We start from the raw sequence: 22,933 nt of genomic DNA on the forward strand, positions 1-22,933 counted from the left end.
TGAAAAGTGAAACAAGTATTCAAAAACAAAGGGGGTAACTTTTTTTGGGCTTAATTTTCAAACCCTTTAAAATTTTAATAATACTCCGTAATAGATTTTTTTTTTGTTTGCTTTATATATTTAGGGTAGAAAATTAGAACTGAGCTAAAATTTAGACGTGAGTCAAAGTTTCGGTTTCGATTTCGTTTTTCAAAATCCCAAATCAAAACCAAAACGCAAACTAATTAAATCAAAATTTTCTTATTTTTATTGCATACGTATCCTTACAGAATGTACTTAATTATTGACCGACCATTGGAATTGCTATTGTAGACTGTTTTTAGGTTTCAGTCCCCTCCCAATTGTTGTTGTGAGGATCGGACATGGGTCCTCTTTACCAATTGTAGTCTCAATCACCACTACACCAAAAACTAATCTAACACTACACCAAAAACTAATCTAATACTAATATATTAAAAGGCGTTTTATAAAAACGTCCACGTATTACGTAGACTCCCCTCATTATGCCACGTCATGCACAAGGTGTTCCTAAGAACGTCCACGCCACGCCATGCACTTATAATTAAAAAAAAAAAGCTCTCCACAAGATTTGAACATGCAACCTCTAAATCTAAAACTAATTGTTTTATCACCAATCTAAATTATTTTTTATGTATATTTTGAATACAAAATATTAATATGTAACAAATGACAATTCAATACGAGTAACAAATTTAATTTAGTAGAAAATTGATTTATAAATTACAATGTATGAAGTAATGATCAACCTCTATGTAATTACCCGTGGCATCGTCCGGGCCCAAAAACTAGTTGGTTGCTACTGTAGACTGCGACTTAAAAAAAAAACAAAAAAAAAACAGGTGTAGCCGTGGCCCGTGTTCTAAATTTCTAATATTTCACTCTCGTCCAGCTTCAATTGGCATTAATTGGTTTCGCTGAATTTAACTAAATTTTCAGTCAAAAATAGTAAGGAAGAACTCAAAAAAATGGCGAAATTAAATGGTGTGGATGATTATTTCATTTGCAATATTGCTGATTCCAAGTCTCTGAATAACAACTACAATGTTTCGGCATCAACCCCAATCAACACAATTATTCAAGAGCACCTAATTTTGGTCTAATTCCCCAATTTTACCGGTAAAAACCCTAATTTCTTTCCATTCTGTTTCAAAAATTTGTTATTGTATTATTTCTACTGATGAATTAGTAAAAACCCAATTATATTATTTCAATTTTCGTCCAAATTTTCATACTTACTCATACCCGTAATTATAGTTCATATACAAGCTCATGTTATTGCAATCTGATGAGTTCAACAACCTGCAAATTCCATTAGAAATCGTTTTAATCTTGATTTGCATTTTTATTTTGTGGGTTCTTGCAATTGCTTGGTTTGCTTGTTTTATCGAGTTTCGACAACTCCGGGAAGTCTTAGGAGTTGTGGAATTTTCTTTATTTGCAATCCTGTTATGTGGATGATGCTTATCGGTTCGGTTACTTGTGCATTGATGATTACATGATTGTTTTTCCGTCGAATCGTTCCTGCACTTATGCGTTTTCTTTGAGGAATGGAAAGTGGTACAGGGTTTGTGGTATTGATGATAAGCTGTTTTATACTAATTGGCATATTTTGGTGTTTGATATCCAATTGGCGAGTTATTTAATATACGTGTATGTATGTAAAGCGATTGACTGCTGGTTAGTGTAATACAATTCTATGTAGGATTCTGACTAATACGTAATCTTGGTTCCAGAGAATACTGCGTGTAGTCAGAAAACTAAGTATTGGAATAAGACTATACATAGCAATATAGCATGATTCATGTATGAGACTAGATTTTGTTGCTGCATTTTTTAGTAGTTATGTCACTTATGTGATCACTCCTTGTTTTATATCTTACTAGAATTACGGTGCTTGCTTCTCATTTGATTGGTCCATACTATAACATACTAACATAGCTAGTTTTACTTTAAATGATTCTCATTTGATTGGTCAGTCATACTATAACATAGCTAGGTTTGTGCTTCACATGAAAAATTAGAACAAGAACAATCAAAGGACAAGGACAAATGGTCCGACTTATACAGTTTATGGCCATATTTTCTTAAAAAAATTTGATTCTCTTGGTCGATGTCCTTTTTAAGTCTACAATGTTTTATCTAGTTAATTAATAAATATTGATTTAATCATGTGATTTCGTGCAAATCTAGTGATGACATTAAAATGGCATTCCAGAGCTTTTTCAGAGGATACAACAAGTTATGTTCTTTGGACTGTAAAGGCACCTTGTTTCTATGCATAAGGTCATGGAGTGGTTGGTTAGTTACTTAGTTATGAAGAACATTTTCTGCTTCAGAACCCTAAGTTAGAGACTGCATGTAGCTAGGGAATTCAAGTAATATTTTGGAATCACAAATATAATCGTAAGACTTGCACGAGAGTATACTTGTTACTAAATGTAGCTATGATTAGTAAATCTGTGCATCACAAAGCACCGTGAGACCATGACAAAGGGCTTCGCGAGTTTGTGAAAATTGGCCTGTTTGTTAAAAGGGCAATATATGCACTATGTAGCAATTATGATGAAAAGGGAAAATACTGTGGGTTTGCAACTTGTTAAGCAATTTTACTGAATTTATCTTAGTCCATTATACTACACTACTATATGTGCCCCCTTGTCTTTCAGTATAGTCATTACTCATTACCTTATCTATTTCAAATTGTGTTGTATTATCACTCTTATTTTCTACAGTATTGATCGTGCTTTTAGCCTATAATTGATGATAATGGCAACAGTTGATTCTAAACCCCAATTCTGAGGTTTGTGACTTCCATGTGCTTATTGTGAAACAGATATGATAGCTAGAGTGCAGTCGCAATATTGGACTGCTGCAACCCTTAATTATGCAGGTATATGTTAGCTATCATGATCTTTGCATTCTCTGTCAGAACAAGCTCTTCACAGAATCACATATATATTTTTTTCCTTGAAAGAAACACACTTAGGCCCCGTTTAGTTTGATGTAAAATGTTTTCATGGAAAATGAGTCTCCCATATTCCTTTGTTTGATTTGTGAAGAGGTGGAATATAATATTCCAAATGGTGAAAATTACATCCATAATAGGGGAAAACATTTTTTCTTTATAAAACAAGGGAAGCCACATTTTTTTCCCTTTCCCTTATCTCCTTTTTGTTTTTCTCTCATCCGTCTCCACATTTCCACTCCTATTTCTAATTTCTCTTAATTTTTCTTGTAAGAACCAAACAAAGGGAAACTATCTTGCAAGTGTGGTTTTCCTTGAAAATATGTTTTCCATTAAAACTAGTTTTTTATTAAAAGTATTTTACATCAAACCAAAACGGGGCCTTAAGTTGCCTAATTTTTTTTACAGTATTACATATCTGCTTTATCTGAAAACTGTCGTTTACTCATGCTTTTCCCTCCTTCTCTTTTTGGAGCACAGGTGCAGCTTGTGAGTCTGTATTAAATATTGATTGCTCAGTTGAGATCATATTAGAAGGTTCAACACTTACAAGCTTGAATTCTGAATCTGGTGGTGGTACAGCTGCATAGGCTTGGATATTAGATTTTGTGTACTTTATTTGCAGGATATTATAAGATTATTCAGGTAATTTATCAGCTTTTTTTTTTCTTTGGTTTTTATAGGAGTCCTTGGCAGTTTTTAACGTACAGATTTTTTTGGCTTCTAAAAAATTTTGAAACAAAGTGTCAAAGTGTTTGATTGGATTGCTTGTTTGCTTATATGAGGGAATTTAGTGCTTGACTACTTAAAATTTTTATTTTATGCATCTTAATCATAATGATAACCAGTCGAGGATATAAGGCTTTGGTATTGTTTTATAGTTACTGATAATTATATAAAAGCCTCACATTCTAATTCGAGGTGCTAGCTCGGTTGGATACAAACAAGTTGTTCATATTTTCCTCTCCATCACATAAACAACACCTCCTACTCAACTACTCGTACGTGCTTTAGTGTATGTCCATGAAGCTCCCACCTTTAAGAAAACTAGTATAGGTACCTGGCATTGTGGATAGGGTAGAGACACTATGAGACAGTCGGAATATATCTAGCCGTACATCCATTAAATTTGATTTGTGAAATCTTATTAATTTTCTTTCTTTCTCATTTTTGTTTTGTTTTTTTTTTTGGGTGTTTTTTTTTGGTTTTTTTTTGGTTTTTTTTTTTTTTTTTTTTTTTGTTTGGGGGGGGGGGGGGGGGCACAACGTACATGGTTTTCTTAGGAAAATTATGGAAAAAGGAAAATTATGGAAAATGTATCTAAAATTACAATAATGTTTAAGATTTCTTCAAAATTGACGATTCTTCCATTAGTTCATAAGCATTTGTAGTTTAATTAAGTTTTAATCTTCCATTACATCTTTCTCAAATAATAGAAAGTTGGACAATGTATAAAATTTTAAACTAAATTTTTACTACACAACTAGGGTGTTATACTTTGTAGCATACAAAAATTATTGTATCTAATCATTTACAAAATGAGCAAATTAATTTTGCTCACTACGAAATTTGAACAAGTTAGTTTTGCTAATTTCGCTTCATTTTTTTTTTATTTGCACAAAATGAGCAAATTTGTATAGTGATGCAAATAACATTCTCTATTTGCTCATTCTTGTTCATCCATGCAAGTAAACACATTGGACAAGCTACAACTAGTCGTATGGTGAAGATCTTGCTAACTCGTTATATATCTTGTTCATAATAAATTAACATAATCAAATATAGTGATTATGTGGGAATAAAAAAGATTGAAATTGCATGATCCAAGTTTTAAACAAGTTTGAAGAGGATTATATACATAATGCAAAGCAATTTTTTAAAAAAACAATGACAGAAAAAAATTAAGTTAAAACAACTTTGTTTATCTATACCCTCCGCTTTATTAAGTGACTCATTGACTTTTTGCATTTTCACACTAGTCATATATGCGTGGCTTATTGTAATTTTTTGGGTGTACCAAAGACACCTTTTTGATGCACGTATGAATAAAAGTGGAATATTGAGAAAAAAATAAAAAACTAAAATAACATTATAAACTTTTAGAAGATCACCCATTAATATGATTGATAACAAATTTAAAGTATTTCATGCATTGGAGCTTATTTTTTTAATGACATATGAATTCTAAGTTCTAAATCAACACACACATAATATAACTTGATTATGATATTCATGCACTTGTTAGAATAAGGAGGAGAAAAATTGAACTTTCTCCTTTTTTTTTTTTGTTTTTTTAAATTTTTTTTTTTAAATTTTTTGGTTGACACGTTTTGAATTTAGCACTATTTACTAATTCCCCTTTGATTGTGATTTATGCATTATCGCAATGAAAAATATACTCACGTGGAATCTTGTTAGATTCGTCACAATATATCTTTTCAAAATATCAATTTTTCATAATCCTTGTTTATCGGTAATTAAAGATATTAATAATTTAAGTCGTGCATTAGCAAACGTGACTACGTGTCAACAAAAAGAAACGGAGGAAATGTGATTCATAAATTTAGATGTAATTATTTACATCTATTCACAAAGTGGAATATAATTTTTAATAGAATTTTATTAATTGTAAAAGTTCCATGATTTGTAATTCCTTGATTGCCTTCATAATTAATTTTTTTTAATTGATGTCAATTATTTGAATAATTAGTGCCAATTTTTACCTTGCCAAATGTGGTTGATTTGTCAATGATTAGTTTCCATTTCAATTATAAATTTATAATTGCAATCATCTAATATTTATATTATTGTATTTTAGGTGGACACCAAAGCCCTTCCCTTCATTTATATGAAAAAGATATTGAGTTTGACTAAATCTTTTTACCTAAATATAATAGCTAGTTTTAATCCATGATGCTCGATTTTTCTTTTTGTTTTTAAAGTGACTTTTATATTTGATTATATATGCCTTATAAACTACATGTATTTCACTAATTTTGATAAAAAAATTAATGTTTGAAACTTTGAAGCTGTATAAAGCATTAATTTGGAAATTGAAATTTTAAAATCTTTTAATAATTAGGATGAATGGGCATGAAATTATTTTGAGGTGAAGAGACATGATATTGGAAGAAAATTGTAATTGAAAGGAAAATATTATATAAGTAATTTGAAGGGCATAAAGGTGGAAGAAAATCAAGAATACGTAGGAGAAAACAAGTGAACCCCAAAGAATGAGATATAAAAAAAAAAAGGTCTTTAAGTGTGATACGTGGCACTTTGGATTTCATGCAAAATTTTCCTGTTATTAAATATTAATTTTTTTTTAATGAAATATTGTTATACTTCGTTCGTATATATTTTTGGATTAGTTATGAGGTATAATTTCATAATATCATTTTTTACTAATACACAATCAAAGATATCAACAATCAAAAATTTGCATCGGCATGCTTAATAAGTGTTTGCGTGTTACTTAATAACACAAAGTGATTCTTCACATCTCCATTTCTTAATAAATACATCTTTAATGCACCACTTTAACCTCTTGCACTATTCCGAAACACTACATTCCCTCTATTTTTCCGCTTTCATCTCTCGTCTGAAATACCAGTTGGTCACAACTAGAGTATTGGTCTGAAAATCTGAATAATGGTGAAATTGAGGGAAGAGAATGATCCTGATTCTATTGCTAATGTGAATTGCAGGATCATCAACATCAGTTATTTTTCGGCGGAAACCCTAACTATTCCCGATGATATCATAATCGACCTCATTCTGCCAAGATTGCCGGTAAAATCCCTAATCCGTTTCAAATCTGTTTCTAAATTCTGGCTTTCCACAATTTCTACTCCTGAATTTGCAAAATCCCATCTCAAATTCTCCCCCAATCAAATTCTGTTAATCTTAAAAAACCCATTAAGATTCATGTTATTGCCATATGATGATGAAGAGTCTGATAGTCTGAAAAACCCTATTGAATTGGAAAACTTTTTTGATTCATCTTTTCAACAGAAAGTATCTAAAAATAAGGTTAACTTTATTGGTTCTGGTAATGAGTTGGTTTGCTTTGAATGTAGGAATTTATGTTTCTTCTTTATCTGCAATCCTGCTATGCATTCATACCGTGAAATTATGTATCCTAATCCTGATTACTTCTCTAGAACTTCTTGGTTTGGTTATATACCATCTATTGATGACTACAGGATAGTCGTGCTATTTGGATTGTCTAGATTAAGAGAGCAGCATGAATCTCCTCCTGTATACTTTTATGTGTTTTCGCTTAAGACTGGGAATTGGAAAAGAATGTGTGACCTTGATGGTTATTTTACTCCCTATGAATGGTTATGCCAGAACACAAAAGTGGTCAATGATATTCTGTATTGGTCTGTTAAGCTTCCAGTATATGCGATGCCTAAGCGCATTGTAGGGTATGATTTGGTTAGTGAACAGGTGAAAGTATTCTCTTGGATGGATTGGTTGCAACAGTATATTAGTATGATGTTTTTCTTGAGGAATGGGTGCTTATCGGTGGAATGCATCAGCTTAATCGATCGGACGACTGAAATTTGGACATTGAAACAATTTGATGACTGGAACTCTTGGGAGAAAGTGGGTTCTTTCTATCTTCCCTGCACGTTTGGTTTTCATTTCACCCCCACAGGCAAGTTTTTAGTAGAGAAATGTTTTGAGCTCCAAACACCGAACCGGTTCATGATAGTTGATGTAAGTCTAGATACTGAAAAACAAAGGCAAAGCCATACTTGCTCATGTGCTAGTAAAAGAACTCTGTCAAATGCGGTAGGATATGTTGAGAGTCTCATTTCCCCCTTTGGAACAATCGTGCCCATTGATGAGGAGGACCCTGAAGTTTGATTGGTGCTGCTATCTTGTGTTAGTGTGTGCGCGTTGTGGTTTAAATCTTTCTTGTATTAGGTTTTATCATGTGATTTTCCCATTAGACAATTTTTTTGCTGGGAATTAGCACTTTTTGTTGCTGTTGCTGTTGTTGAGTAGTTGACAATTCTGCTATAGACTGCTGCTGTTGCAGTGGTCGGTTTCTGATAATAAGTTAATAACAACGAATTAATCATATAATCCATCCATTTCATTTTGGCTTTGTATCAATTTGAGTATTTGATTTTTTTCCTTTCTGAATTGTGTAATCAAAACTCGCTTGAATTATTTATGAACATGGTTACGTGGCTGTGAAACCATCTACATTGGACATAAACAAACATCTCCCTTTCCCTGAGTACTGTCCTGATCTCTTTGGCCCCTTCCCTACTTGCTAACCGACTTCAATTACTGGTAAATTTGCGTCTTCTTGCTGGTTTGCTAGTTCTCTTGTTGCTCAAGTGAGTAGTAATGCTATTTTAACGTCAAGTTTCGTTGTTTGTAGGCCTACCAATATGCTAATAGTAATAGTATCATATAGTTTATTGCTAATGATTGTCATGCAAGCAATAATCAATATGTTTCTTATTTCAACTTGCTCTTTGGTGATTTTTCTTTTTGAGTAGAATTCAACCCTGATCCTCTCCAAGTTTGTCACGAGTCAGCCGCCAGATGGGGTTGTTTCTGTGAGTCGATCTATTGCAGGGTGCCAACCGAGAATGCTGCTGGAAAGAAGGATTACATTCTGGTGGTTTGGAAAGTTTAATCCAACCTTGTTCGGTTGTTAACGAGCCATGTTCAAGCTTAAGTTACATTGCCTTTTTTTTTTCTTTGTTTTTTTTGGGAGGAACAATACAAATTGCCCTAGTCATATAACATTACAAAGCCAAGTAACAACATACATTTTTAATTGCACATGTTGAAACATGAAGTATTTAGTCGAGTTTAGGTTTAGGTTGATCAAACCCAAATTATTGCTATCAAGGCAATATCAAACAAAGTTATAGGATTAAGATGAGTTCATCCTCTAGTTCGAATTTATTAATATTAAATCAAATCAAGACGAGCTAATGTTAGAGTTTGTTAGGTTTGCCTTAGCTTGTAGTGATGATAACCAATCAATGTGAGAATATCCCCCCCCCCCCCCCCAACACACACACAACAAATGTTGTTGATAATTATAGCATTGCATTTTATGAAAAATAACTTTTTTGATTTGTGATGAAGAAAATGAACAATATATAAGTGTGCAATAAATATTTTTTTGCACTATGAATATAAAAGAGATTTAACTCTGTAAAGTTTTTAATCATTAGGCCAATCTTTCATTCATCATCGACTTATCGCAAGTAAGTGAAACTTAGGGAATTTAGGGATAACAAACAGGTGGTGCGGTGCAATTGTGGAAACCCCTCTTCCCCAAACATTATGTATGTCCATCTGAAATTTATATACCCACTACCCATTATGGAATCCACATCTGCTCCACCACCCAAGTAGATATCTAATACCCACTAATCACATATTACTTGCCTATACCCACTTATTACCTCCTAAGACCAACGAGTTTATATATCAATAAAATTATATAATAGATGTCTTGTGTAGTTGTGTATATAAAATATTGGGATTGAGTGAACAATCGGATATTGAGCAGGCGGTAGATATAAGTCGAGCGTGACTTCAAATTCACCACTTATTTAATTTCTACGACGAATATAAGGTATAACTGTTTATATCCATACTCACTCATTAATCATTATATCCATCAAATTTGCACCCATATCCACTACAATTAGGGCGGGTGCTAAGCATTGAGCAGGCGGTAGATATAAGTCGAGCGTGACTTCAAATTCACCACTTATTTAATTTCTACGACGAATATAAGGTATAACTGTTTATATCCACACTCACTCATTAATCATTATATCCATCAAATTTGGACCCATATCCACTACAATTAGGGCGGGTGCTAGGCACAATCTACCAAATCATACCCACCTTCCACGAGTGCGATCCCCGAGTAAATATATCGTGTTTAAAGTAAATCACACCCGACGCGCGCGCAAAAAAAATAGAAAAAAAAGACAGCACTAGGCTCTTCTATAAGTACCATTTCACCTCCTTCCTTTGGCGCCATAACCTCCCAAATTCAAATTTTATTCCTCTCTCTCATCTCTCCATCTTCATCATCACCAAACTCCCACAAAAATGTACACCTACTTCGAACAACCATACTCGACATTATCGATTCCGGTTCCAATTCCAATTCCGATGCAATCGAATCATCTGGTATCACCGCCACCACCTTCATCATCATCACCCCAATCATGCAGTCAAGGTCATCGATCTTCGCTCATCCTTCAAACCGAAGAAGGAGGTTCAATCTGCTTACTCTGTTTCACAAACCTAATCACAAACCCTAATTCTCCAACCTTCCATGTCTCCTACGCTCTCTCTCAGCTCTCTCATGCCGTCTCTCAACCTTCCTTTCTCTCTCCTCTTCTCTCGTTTCATACTCACCTCATTCTCTCTCCTCTTGTTCATTCTTTATCATCTTTTGATGATGAACAGATTGCTCGCCAAGTTATTGATGTTGTTTCTCAGATTTCTGATTATGGCGGTTCTTCGGTTGGTGGTGATTTTGTTGCGAGTGTTGCTGCTGTATTGTCGTCTGGTGAGCTTGCTTGGAGTCGTCGTCAAGTTTACTCGGTTAGTTGTTTTTCTGTTCAAGATTAATTTGATCAATTAGGTTTGGATTTTTGGTGGAAATTGAATTGAGTGGTGAAATGTAGTGTTAGGTTTTGATGTGATTATATTTTTGGAGATTGATGAAATTGTTTGATTTCTTAAGTTGAATTTTGGAGTTTTGTATTGTAGAAATTGAGTTGTGATTTTGTGAAATGTAATTTTAGGTTTTGATGTGAATTGTTTTTATTGGAGATTGATGAAATTGTTTGATTTCATAAGTTGATTTTTAAATGGAGGTTGCAGATGAGAATTGGTGGCTTGTCTCTTAGATTGTGCTCAATTTTGATGACTGGATAGGTTGTTTGATATCAATGTTTGGGAAATTGGTAGCTGAAGTTATGTCAAAGATCTGGTGTGAAAATCCGGACACTTGATTTTACAACTTTTCGAGTTTTAAAATGAGAGATGTGGAGGGTGGAGACCGTAGCATTGACATAAATATGAGTGTTGAAATCAGTAAAGATGGAGTTATTGGTAAGAACATTATAAATTCACTTCTGAATCGAATATGACTCTTAAAGATGAATTATGTTGAGATATATGCTTATAGCTCTAGCTAAGCATTCTAGCTAGTAGCTACCATTATCTGTAAATATCATTGATGCATCCTGTTATTTGAAAAATACGTAGAAAGTATGCAAATAGAGATGTTAATGTCTGGGCAATAACCGCAACAGCATATATGGATGAGTGTATAGGCGTATAATATTGTGCTTAGAATGAGTGTGAAATATAATTTTCTTTTCTACAATGTGGTAACACTGCTACTTTATTGGTTTATTAGCTATATACTAATATATGCTATATAGATTGATTTCGAGTGTGAACTATTCTCATTACTTTTCTTTTACCCATCTTTGTCTCTTTTGATTTAGGTGTAGTTAGATTTGACTCATTTGAGCTATAAGCCTAAAATGAGAACATGTAACTGTGTATCCATTTGTTTGGTCATCTGTTAAGTGATTGGATTTAAGCCTATAATGAATAAAACATGCATAATGTCACGATAGTGATCATAAAGTAGTCAGCTTATTGAATGAAATTATGCTTAATTGCTTCAAACTTCTTCCCGTTTACTCATATGGTTTCTTAGTAGTTCATTATCTGCAAATAAAATCAAGTAAACTACGAGCATGAAGTAAACCTAAATTAGTCATCTGTAGCCTTCTATCATAAAAATAAAAGGTTTTTTCCTTTCCTTGCTGTCACCCTCCTCCCCCTTGGTACCTCAGTGTTTTGGAGTTAAACTCACTGTATTTTTTCTGTCCAACATAAATGTAGCTACATTGTCTGGGAGTTCTGTTGACACGTCAAATGGATACTTATGCCTGTATCAAAGATAAAACTGGTCTGATCAACAATCTTGTGATGGGTCTTCAATTGCCAAGGTATCAGCCAGAGCAAACTCAGAGCAGTTTATTTATTGAGTACAGATGACTATCTTTTCACTTTGTCATTGCTATGCCATCACAAATGCAGTGAAGAAATTCGAGGGGAGATCATGTTTGTTCTATACAGGATATGTATCCTCCAGTATTCCAGTGAAGATGAGGAAGGTGCTGATATATTGCTTGAGTATTGCCCCATGATCTTACAATTATCTTTGGATGCACTTATGAAGACTCAAAGAGATGATGTTCGCTTAAACTGTTTAGGTTTGTCCCTTATATCTCACAACTTCCTGTATATAGCTTTCTAGTTTGGATCACTCTGCAACACCTGCAGTACCAAGCTGCAAGACTATCAAAAGTTGCCTTTGTGGTTTATATTAGTAGAGGATCTTAATTTTTGGATTCCAATCTTTTATTTTCTCTGGGCACGAAGAGGTTAAGCTTCAGTAAGATCAGTCTAATGTATAGCAATGTCAATTGGGTTGTAGTATTCAGCTGGTCAGATATTACACTAGTACTTGAGCTTGAGTGAAAGTTATAAAGGAAGGTATAACTTGAAAAACTCTATTAGAGGATTATTAGCTAGAATTCTTTGCTTGGTAAAATCTCTGGAGCAGCTTGCATGAGGATGTGTCATGACTGCCATCTCTTGTTAAGGATCAAATTGAATCTGCAAACTAAGCTAGGTGTTCATTTGGAGACATTTAGATTAATAAATTTGAATGAGACGGGCTTTATGTTTTGCCTTAAGGTTGTAACATCCTTGCATCACATGGAAGAGAAGCACTGCAAGAAGCTCTTTGTATTTGCATTTCATTTCAGACTCTTAGTTAAGTAATGACTGATTTACTTGTGTAGCTCTACTGAAGGTGTTGGGTCAAAGAGGATTCCTCTCAAATGCCTTTTCAAGTGACTTCAACGTGATGGATACCTGTGAAGCTGATAACTATACGCAATCCTCCAATGATGAACCTAATGGTTCTTTAAGTAGATTGTTTGCTGAGGCTATTAAGTCTCCATTGCTCTCTCCTGATAGTGAAGTTCAAATTTCTACACTGGACCTCATAGTACATTGTTTATCATGTGGGAGCTGTTCACTCAAGCAAATTCAAGTCTTGGTGGAAGAGAATCTTGCAGACTACATATTTGAAATACTAAGGCTATCAGGTGACAATTTGCTTGTGATACTTTTTGTTTTCAATGCCCCTCAAGCTATGCCCAAACAAAAATATACTGCAATCAAACATCAAGAGTGTGCTTGGGACATCATGTTACATGTAGTATTTGCTATTTTATATCATCAGTGATTCTTTGTGCAATACTTTGTCAAATATCTTGCTATTTTTCTCAAGTTATACAGTTATTAGCAACTAATATAGCTGTGGGTATAGATTTGATCGATGCATTTCACAAGCTACCTAACTGTATGCTTAAATCACAACTTCCTACTTTGCACAGAGTACAAGGACCAGATTGTAAGCTCTTGCGTTCAAGCTCTTGATATCTTATCAGCAGCTGAAGACGTCTTCAGGCAGAGGCTTTCCCTTGGCTTCTCTACTTTGGTCTCTGTTTTGCCTCAGGTAGCTGAAGTACCTTTTCATCCTGTTCAACCTCAGATGCTAAAGCTCATATTGGTTGGCATCTCAAGTTACCCTGGAGTAGTATCTGCCAAACTTGTTGAAGAAATTAGTTGTTCCTTGACACAAATACTAAAGAGATACTCTGCTGGTGAGATGGGTATGCTTCCTGAAACGTTCATTAATATCTGTTCCATTTTTGTCGCTCTTATGAAATCTCCTTCGGCTAGTGGAGCTTCAAATTTAATGACTACAGTCCTACAAGCATCAAGACATGGAATTCTGGCCTCATTGAGCACAAATGACTTAAATAGCTACCAACTTCTGCATTCTTTATCTCTGTTAAAAGAAACATACTCATTTTGTCACGAAATCAGCTCCATATGTAACAGTACAGAGATGCAACAGAGAAATTCAATTATAGAAGTATGTCAAAATCATTTAGTACCTTGGTTTATGACAGAAATCCATGGTTTGGAAGAGGAGAGTGTGTTAAGAATATTGGAGACCCTGCACTTCATACTGTTACAAGCTCATGATAATCAGGCCTTGCAACGCACTCATGCTCTACTTTCACTCTCATGGTTCAGCTTGTCTTTCAGATGTTTAGGTCTGCACCCTACAGAAAAGATGAAATTGACAGTATATCTCATGCTGAGTACTATTGTGGATAATATTCTTGGCGATGATTCTGGCAAATCCATCAGAACTGTTGCATCTGCTTTGCCAACAGATCCTGTTGATCTTCTATTTCTTCTGGGGCAGAAGCACAACTTAGATTTGTCATCTTGCCAGATTGCTGTATTACAAATACTGCACATCAGCTCTTTATACGATGAAATGCAAGTATCTAATCCTGCTTTTAATTTTCTTGACTTTTTAATGTCCTTCAAATTTTTCATCTTAACCTTTAGATTTTTCCCATCTGTCTCAGGCTTGCTGACAAGAAGCTCGTTTTGACTTCTCTGGAGCAATATATGCTTGCCAACAGCAGCCACTTGCTTTTTGGAGCTGTTGACTCGATTGTGGTAGTCTATTTGCTGAATCTTTATGCTCTGTGTAGAAGCTTTGCCAAGAAGAACTACCAGATTTGTTACAGTTCTGATGCAGAAAAGATTTTCTTCGAGCTCCTGGAGGAGCGAGATTGGGATTTATCATCTTTCGACATTCACCCATCCTCATTAAAATGGTTGTTTCAACAGGAGAAATTAAGCAAGTCCTTGTCTTGCCAAATCCTTAAACTCTCTCGAAATAGTTTCTCAAATGACACCCTAGTGAACTGTGGGTTTCTTAATTTCCGCGATATAGCATGTTTAGCCTCTGTAGGAGACAATTTTTTACCAAAACTGTTGGTCCTTTTGCTGAAACAGCTTGTTGGAAATGATATGTTACTGGAGGATGTAATACCATTACTTCATTTTATATCATCAATTATCACCATTTTTCCGCATGCTGCAGATCAGCTCTGCATGCAAAGAATGGGTAGTGCAATTCAAAATCTCTGTTCAAATTTGTTATGCTCTTCCTCGTTAGAGAACTACATGATCATTTCACGATTTATCTTCATTATCTTATGTTCTGTGCAATCTCAATCACTATATGATGATGAAGCCTGGCTTGCAGTTGTGATGAAGGTAGGTAAGTCTTTTTGTAAAGCATTGAGACCTAGTTTCATTTATGAAAATTTCTTACTTTTTGTTCTTTTTCGTCTCTCTCCAAGCAGCTGTTTGATTCGTTTACTTCCACCATGAGGACTAATGGATGGACAGAAGAGCATCTATTAGTACTTGGTGTCCTTTCATTGGTTTTGCATCATTCCACTCAGGCGGTGCTTGTAGAAACTGCAAAGTTCATACTTCTGAATTCTTCTTTAGCCTCGCTGATACGAGCCACAGTCGATGGACTTTTGGCAAATGGATCTGCTTCCATTGAGCAAGAAGAGGAATCAGACACCGAGCACACCTTAGTTTTTCTGCTGTTATTTGTCCACTTTTACCTAAAAAGGTAAGCAAGGTTTTATTGAGTAACATTTTGATTGTTTCATCTGATTGCTAACTGTTTTGTGCTTTAGTTTGCAAGCTGTTCTTCCAGGAAGCGTGGACTGGCAAAATTTCTTCAATTTACCAGAAGGGACATGTGCATTTCCTGCAGTTGGAATTTCTTGCCAGGATATATGCAGGTTCCTGCACTTCGGTTCATCCCTGATAAAATTAATTGCCTCACATTGCCTGTTCGAGTTATTGAGTGGGATCACAGATCAGCAGAATGGAATGAAATGCACCAAGGGGTATTTACGGTCCATAGTTGCTGTATTAGAAGGCCTTATTTTTCACAGTGATCTTCGAATTGCCCTGAACTCTAGCCTCTGTTTATCAATGATCTTCAGCTGGGAAGTACCCAGTGCATACCATACAAGCTTAAATAGAAACAATAGCTGGTGCAGGATGATTGTGGAAGAGCTAGCCAGATCTTTGGCTGCGCCATCTTCAGTATCTACTTCATTGATGAATCATCACCGGCCTGCAGTGCACATTGCTACTGCTCTTTTAAGATCAAAAACTGTTCCTTCATGGATGAATTCTGTGTTCGATGAAGCCTGTGTATCTAGCTTAATCGAAAACCTCTCTCCTAATAACACTAGTGTTGAGGTGGTTCTCTTATTTCAACAGCTGCTGCTGTCAGCTTATCTGAAGTTTGATCAAATTGATAAACTGAATCATCTGCTTCAGGTAACTCTTGTCTCAAATTTTGCCTTAAATAATTTTTTCATGAACTGTTTGGCACATTTATTATATTTTGTACTAAGATAATTCCCGATCCATCCCCATATTTGTTTGATCAGAGATGGTGAGAAAGAGTCACAAAATCGGACATTAGTCAACTGTACTCTAATTCACTCTGAATTATGATGTAGTCCTTTACTAAGAGATTTTTAGGAGGAAGTTTTAGGAGGGACTAATAAGATTGTTGGCTAAATACTACGGTGTTAATACATTAAATTCCAAACCAGGTTATGTACATTCAAACTTTATGTGATGTATAGTCCTAAGAACTAACCAGAATGGAATGAGAAGAATGATGCGAAACCATTTATATTCTACATTATGAATTTCAGGCTTGTAAGAGGTGCATACACGTGGGAAGTAAAGACGGTGATTGCACAGGAGAGCAAGGAAGGAAGGTCGTGACAATGTCAAGCGACTTGGGAGAAATTTGTGAGGTTCTACTCCAATTAATGTCGTTGGAAACACAACTGGATGTAAATTTTGGCGGATATCATGCCAGGGCTAATAGATTAATGGAAGAAATGGAGTTGTTTTCCAGGCTCGCGGAAGATATGAGGTTTGAGAACGCATGCTGAGCTTAGGCCTGTTCAAGTTTAAGATTTGTTAATACTGTTTGAGCACTGTAAATAGTTCGACCTGTTGTTTTTGCATGTGTATATTCACAGAACTGAATTAACGCATGAATGTTAGAATCCCATTTTTATTTATGTAAATACATACAGTATATATTAATATAAGCACATCTATTGGATATTAGTTCCTCATTCAGCTGTTTAAAGAAGGCGGTATAACCAGTTAATTCATGGAGAGTTCACCAAATTATCTATGACCTTGCAGGGATGGATCATGAAAAGAGTAACTAAGAGGGGTTGTCATTACGATGGTTTGTTAAGCAACTTGATTTTGTGCAACTATTGTAACATTGTTCGAGTTATATCTAAGTAAAGGCTTTGACAAATAAGTAACTCGATTTAAATTTGAGTGTATATGAAATTATGAATTGATGAAAATTGTACCAATACTAGAGATAGCACTTCCTCCCTTAACCCACAGAAGTGAAAAATACCTAAATGGTTATATGACGACTTATATCCTTATACGAGTATCAAACCTTGTGGTCTTCCTCTTACGTAGACGTGATTGTTCCAAAAGGTGAAACAAGACTCTCGACATAACCTCTTGCAGCATGTATATTCAAATCAATATCCAATGAGGATTGTCGTAGACTGTCTCGACTTGGATCAATTAATGTGATTCGAGAAATATGTGATTCCAAATAATTCCGTGCTAAAAACTTGCCATTGGAAGTAATGTGTAGCAAACCCTTATCTCCAATATCGAATGAAAACATTTTCTCCCAAGAACTCCATTCATTGCCTTGTTTCAATGTCCATACATCAGCTTGTGGTCGTCTCGATGATAAGTAGCAAAGTAATGACAGGCACCCATTCATCTCGAAAAAAGAAGCCCTACTATATCGATCTAGCCAATCCATCCATGGAAATTCTTTGAAATTTAAGTTTACTATATCAAACCCAATGATGTGCCTCATCTTCCTACTATTGCTCACCTCGATAGACCAGTACAGAATATCATATACTCCCTCCGTTTTTTTAATAAAAAAAAAAAAAAACGAAAGAAGTAATATATTTTTAGATATCTCATATCTCTATTAAAGTTAGTTATGGAAACTAAAAAAATACGGAGTAATAATTTCATCTCTTTACAATTTTGTATTTTTATGCAACTTTGTAAAATCCAACCCATTAGAGCTGTCAATTTGGGTATTCAAGTCGGGTTTGGGTCGGATCAAATTAGATCTCGGGTTAAATAAGGATCAGGATATGTCGGGTCAATCTAGCTTCATATCAGGTTCAAATTCAGGTCGGGTCAATTTCAGTTCAAGTTATAACGGGTTGTTCACCTTTTCGGATATAGGTTGGGTTCAATTCGAGTTAAAATCATATCGGATTTAATTTCAGGTTCGGGTTGTGTTGAGTCGGGTTTGGATGGGTTAACAAGATGGTACATTCGGGTTCAAGTTAGTGTTGAGTCGAATTCTGGTTCAAGTTCAATTCTAATGAATATCGATGTGGCCAAGTTGAACTTTATAATTACGCTTTCCATAATTTGATCAAGCATCATCAAGATTTTATTAAACATATATACTCCCTCCGTGTTTTTTTAAGTGATACATATTGACCGGCACATAGTTTTAGGCAATTTAATTGACTTAAATAAAATAAGAGGTAAGTGGGGTAGAGGAGTCTTAAAAAATTGTTAAAGAAAGATAGTGGGGTTAGTAGTTTATTGAAAAGTAATATATGTGAGAGGAAATATATAATAAAAAAAAAAAGTAGTAATGGGTTTGGGTGGGGACCATGAGAGGAGAGAGATATAATATTTTAATGTATTGTTTTGCCAAAAAAGGAAATGTATCACTTAAAAAAACACGGCCGAAAATAGAATATGTATCACTTAAAAAAACACGGAGGGAGTATGAGTAATAGAGAACAAAAGTTATATAAGCTGAATTAAAGATTTCATTAAATCGGATTAAGGGTTTACAGAATTATACAAGTATATAAGCTGAATAAAAGGTATAAAAAATTTTATTATTAAACCTTCCATGACTCGGGTTCATGTTTTAATTGGGTTGGGTACTAGTTCAGGTTCGGATTGTTTTCGGGTCGATTAAATCGGTTGACAATTACTATCAGGTCGGGGGCAGGTTCGGGTTCAGGTCATAAAGTATTGGATCAAATGGGTTTTCCGTTAAGATCAGGTCAGGTTAAAGGGTCACTAATTTCACCCCATTGTTCGAGTATATTCTGGGTTCAGATCTTTGTCCGTTAATATCGGGTTCTCGAGTCGGGTCAGTTTTTGACAGCTCTAGCTATAATCCACACTTTTTGAGAAATTTTGAGGTTTCGGAGCCTAGTGGCAAAAAATGTAGAGACCCTAAGGGATATATCTCGGGAACATTTAATGTCCTTTAAAACCATATATGACCATTATATGTTGTCATAAACGTCCGTGGTAGGCTTGAGTTTACGAAATCAGTGCAAGTTGCGAACGGGTAAAATGACCGTTTAGGACATATTGGATGGTTCCACCGACCCAATTGGACTCCCAGAAGCTATTAGAGACCATGGTAAACATCTCGTCAATTTTTATTTCCGAGCGAAATAAGGTCAAAAAATTACAAAATCGAAAGCTATCCACGCTTTTTGAGGAAATTTTGAGGTTTCTAGGCCTGGTGGCGAAAAGCCTTAAAACCCTAAGGGATACATCTCGGGGTCATATAATGTCTTTTGAAACCATATATTATCATTATATGTTGTCATAAACGTTCGTGGTAGACTTGAGTTTACGAAATTAAAGCAAGTTGCGAACGGGTAAAATGACCGTTTCAGGACATATTGGATGGTTCCACCGACCCAATTGGACTCCGGAGGCTATTAGAGACCATGGTAAACATCTCGGCAATTTTTATTTCGGGGCGAAAAAAGGTCAAAAAATTACAAAATCGAAGGCTATAATCCACGCTTTTTGAGGAAATTTTGAGGTTTGGGGCCCGGTGGCGAAAAGGGTTGAGACGCTAGGGGATATATCTCGGTGTCATGTAATACGGTTTGGAACTATATGTGATCATTATATGTTGTCATAAACGTCCGTGGTAGGCTTGAGTCTACGAAATCAATACAGGTTGTGAACGGGTAAAATGACCGTTTAAGGGCATATTGGATGGTTCCACCAACCCAATTGGACTCCCAGAGGATATTAGGGACCATGGTAAAAATCTCGGCAATTTCTATTTCCGGGCAAAAAAAGGTCAAAAAATTACAAAATTGAATTTGAAGGTTATAATCCACGCTTTTTGATGAAATTTTGAGGTTTCGTGGCCTAGTGGCGAAAAGCCTTGAAACCCTAACGGATACATCTCGGGATCATATAATGTCGTTTAAAACCAAATATGATCTTTATATGTTGTCATAAACGTCCGTGATAAGCTTGTGTTTACGAAATCAGTGCAAGTTGCGAACGGTAAAATGACCGTTTCAGGACATATTGGATGGTTCCACCGACACAATTGGACTCCCGGAAGCTATTAGAGACCATAGTATGCATCTAGGCAATTTTTATTTCCGGGCGAAAAAGGTCAAAAAATTACAAAATAGAAGACTATAATCCAAGCTTTTTGAGGTAATTTTGAGGTTTTGGAGTCGGGTGGCGAAAAGGGTTAAGACCCTAATAGATATATCTCGGTGTCGTATAATACCGTTTGAAACCATATATGATCATTATATGTTGTCATTAACGTCTGTGGTAGGCTTGAGTTTACGAAATCAATACAAGTTGTGAACAGGTAAAATAACCGTTTAAGGGCATATTGGATGATTCCACCAACCCAATTGTACTCCCGGAGGATATAAGGGACAATGATAAAAATCTCGGCAATTTTTATTTTCGGACGAAAAAAGGTCAAAAAATTATAAAATCAAAGTCTATAATCCACGCTTTTTGATGAAATTTTGAGGTTTCGGGGCCCGGTGGCGAAAAGCCTTGAAACCCTAAGGGATACATCTTGGGGTCATATAATGTCGTTTGAAACCATATGTGATCATTATATGTTGTCATAAATGTCCGTGGTAGGTTTTAGTTTACGAAATCACTGCAATTGTGAACGAGCGAGTTAAATGACCGTTTAAGGGCATATTGGATGGTTCCAGCGGTCCAATTGTACCCTCGAAGGGTATTAGGGACTATGGAAAAACTCTGGGCAATTTTTAGTTCCGGGAGAAAGAAGTTCTAAAAAATACAACACTGAAGGCTACAATCCACGCTTTTAGAGGAAATTTTGAGGTTTCGGAGCCTAGTGGCGAAAAGCCTTGAGACCCCAAGGGATACATCTTGGGGTCATATAATTCGTTTGAAACCATATATGATCATTATATGTTGTCATAAACGTCCGTGGTAGGCTTAAGATCACCAAATCAGTGCAAGTTGCGAACGGGTAAAATGACCGTTTCAGGATATATTGGATGGTTCCACCGACCCAATTGGACTCCCGGAGGTTATTAGAGACCATGGTAAACATCTCGGCAATTTTTATTTTCGGGCGAAAAAAGATCAAAAAATTACAAAATCGAAGGCTATAATCCACGATTTTTGAGGAAATTTTGAGGTTTCGGGGCCCGGTGGCGAAAAGGGTTGAGACCCTAATGGATATATCTTGGTGTCATATAATACCGTTTGAAACCATATGTGATCATTATATGTTTTCATAAACGTCCGTGGTAGGCTTGAATTTACGAAATCAATACAAGTTGTGAACGAGTAAAATGACCGTTTAAGGGCATATTGGATGGTTCCACCAACCCAATTGGACTCCCGGAGGGTATTAGAGACCATGGTAAACATCTAGGCAATTTTTATTTCCGGGCAAAAAAAGGTCAAAAAATTACAAAATTGAAGGCTATAATCCACGCTATTTGATAAAATTTTAAGGTCTCAGGGCCCGGTGGCAAAATGCGTTGAAACCCTAAGGGATACATCTCGGGGTCATATAATGTCGTTTGAAACCACATATGATCATTATATGTTGTGATAAACGTCCGTGGTAGACTTGAGTTTACGAAATCAGCGCAAGTTGCGAACGGGTAAAATGACCGTTTCAGGACATATTGGATGGTTCCACCAACCCAATTGGACTCCCGAAGGCTATTAGATTTTATGGTATACATCTCGGTAATTTATATTTCCGGCGAAATAACGTCAAAACATTACAAAATCGAAGGCTATAATCCACGCATTTAAGGAAATTCTAAGGTTTCGGGGCCCGGTGGCGAAAAGGGTTGAGACCCTAATGGATATATCTCGGTGTCATATAATACCGTTTGAAACCATATATGATCATTATATGTTGTCATAAACGTCCGTGGTAGGCTTGAGTTTACGAAATCAATACAAGTTGTGAACGGGTAAAATTGGACTCTTAGAAGGTATTAGGGACCCTGGTAAACATCTCGTCAATTTTTATTTCTGGGCGAAAAAGGTGAAATAATACAAAATTGAAGGCTATAATCCACGTTTTTTAAGGAAATTTTGAGGTTTTGGGCCCGGTGGTGAAAAGATGCAAGTATATAAGTTGAACAAAAGGCATCTAAGCTGAATCGGATTGTGGTTTTACAGATTTGTACCAGTATATAAGTTGAACAAAAGGCATCTAGATTTTATTAAACCTTCCATGACTTGGGTACAAGTTCTAATTAGGAAAATTTACACTTTGGTGTCCCAACGTTTAATTAAATTCCACTTTGGTGACCCATGGTTTCAATATTCCCATTTTAGTGTCCTATCATTAGATAATTGTTCAATATTAGTGCCTAATAGTTAACGGTGTTAAACTCTCCATAAACAGAAAAAGAAAAGAAAAGAAAAAAAAAGAAAAAAAAAACTAAAGTTGTATAATTAATTATATTAGGGTCTCTAAAATTTCCCCCAAAACCCATTTACCTCATCTCTCTCAAAATTTCCCTCTAA

At 35.3% G+C, this 22,933-nt stretch overlaps 2 protein-coding genes across 2 annotated transcripts; both read left to right on the forward strand.

The window, feature by feature from the left end:
• The first annotated feature begins 940 nt into the window (after positions 1-940).
• LOC145608855 (uncharacterized) lies at positions 941-8,083 on the forward strand. The gene is made up of 4 exons (XM_081664451.1): positions 941-1,137; positions 2,855-2,911; positions 3,467-3,631; positions 6,694-8,083. The coding sequence occupies exon 4, from the start codon at positions 6,914-6,916 to the stop codon at positions 7,859-7,861; it is 948 nt and encodes a 315-aa protein (XP_081520577.1). The 5' UTR covers positions 941-1,137; positions 2,855-2,911; positions 3,467-3,631; positions 6,694-6,913; the 3' UTR covers positions 7,862-8,083.
• A 2,010-nt stretch (positions 8,084-10,093) lies between these two features.
• On the forward strand, positions 10,094-16,962 carry LOC145609506 (protein PUTATIVE RECOMBINATION INITIATION DEFECT 1-like). Its single transcript, XM_081664972.1, has 9 exons — positions 10,094-10,594; positions 11,915-12,021; positions 12,113-12,288; positions 12,883-13,191; positions 13,483-14,443; positions 14,536-15,235; positions 15,325-15,605; positions 15,673-16,330; positions 16,717-16,962. The coding sequence occupies exons 1-9, from the start codon at positions 10,094-10,096 to the stop codon at positions 16,960-16,962; spliced, it is 3,939 nt and encodes a 1,312-aa protein (XP_081521098.1).
• Positions 16,963-22,933: the final 5,971 nt, after the last annotated feature.

This window comes from Chenopodium album, chromosome 23 (assembly GCF_948465745.1).
Source record: "Chenopodium album chromosome 23, dcCheAlbu1.1, whole genome shotgun sequence".
Taxonomy (NCBI): domain Eukaryota; kingdom Viridiplantae; phylum Streptophyta; class Magnoliopsida; order Caryophyllales; family Amaranthaceae; genus Chenopodium; species Chenopodium album.

Excerpts from the sequence above, each read along its gene's own strand:
- LOC145609506 (XM_081664972.1), top strand. The coding sequence starts at position 10,094 with ATGTACACCTACTTCGAACAACCATACTCGACATTATCGATTCCGGTT. Across the intron at positions 12,289-12,882 it reads TGTTCGCTTAAACTGTTTAG|CTCTACTGAAGGTGTTGGGT; the intron begins GTTTGTCCCTTA and ends TTACTTGTGTAG. Across the intron at positions 13,192-13,482 it reads TGAAATACTAAGGCTATCAG|AGTACAAGGACCAGATTGTA; the intron begins GTGACAATTTGC and ends TACTTTGCACAG.
- LOC145608855 (XM_081664451.1), top strand. The coding sequence starts at position 6,914 with ATGTTATTGCCATATGATGATGAAGAGTCTGATAGTCTGAAAAACCCT.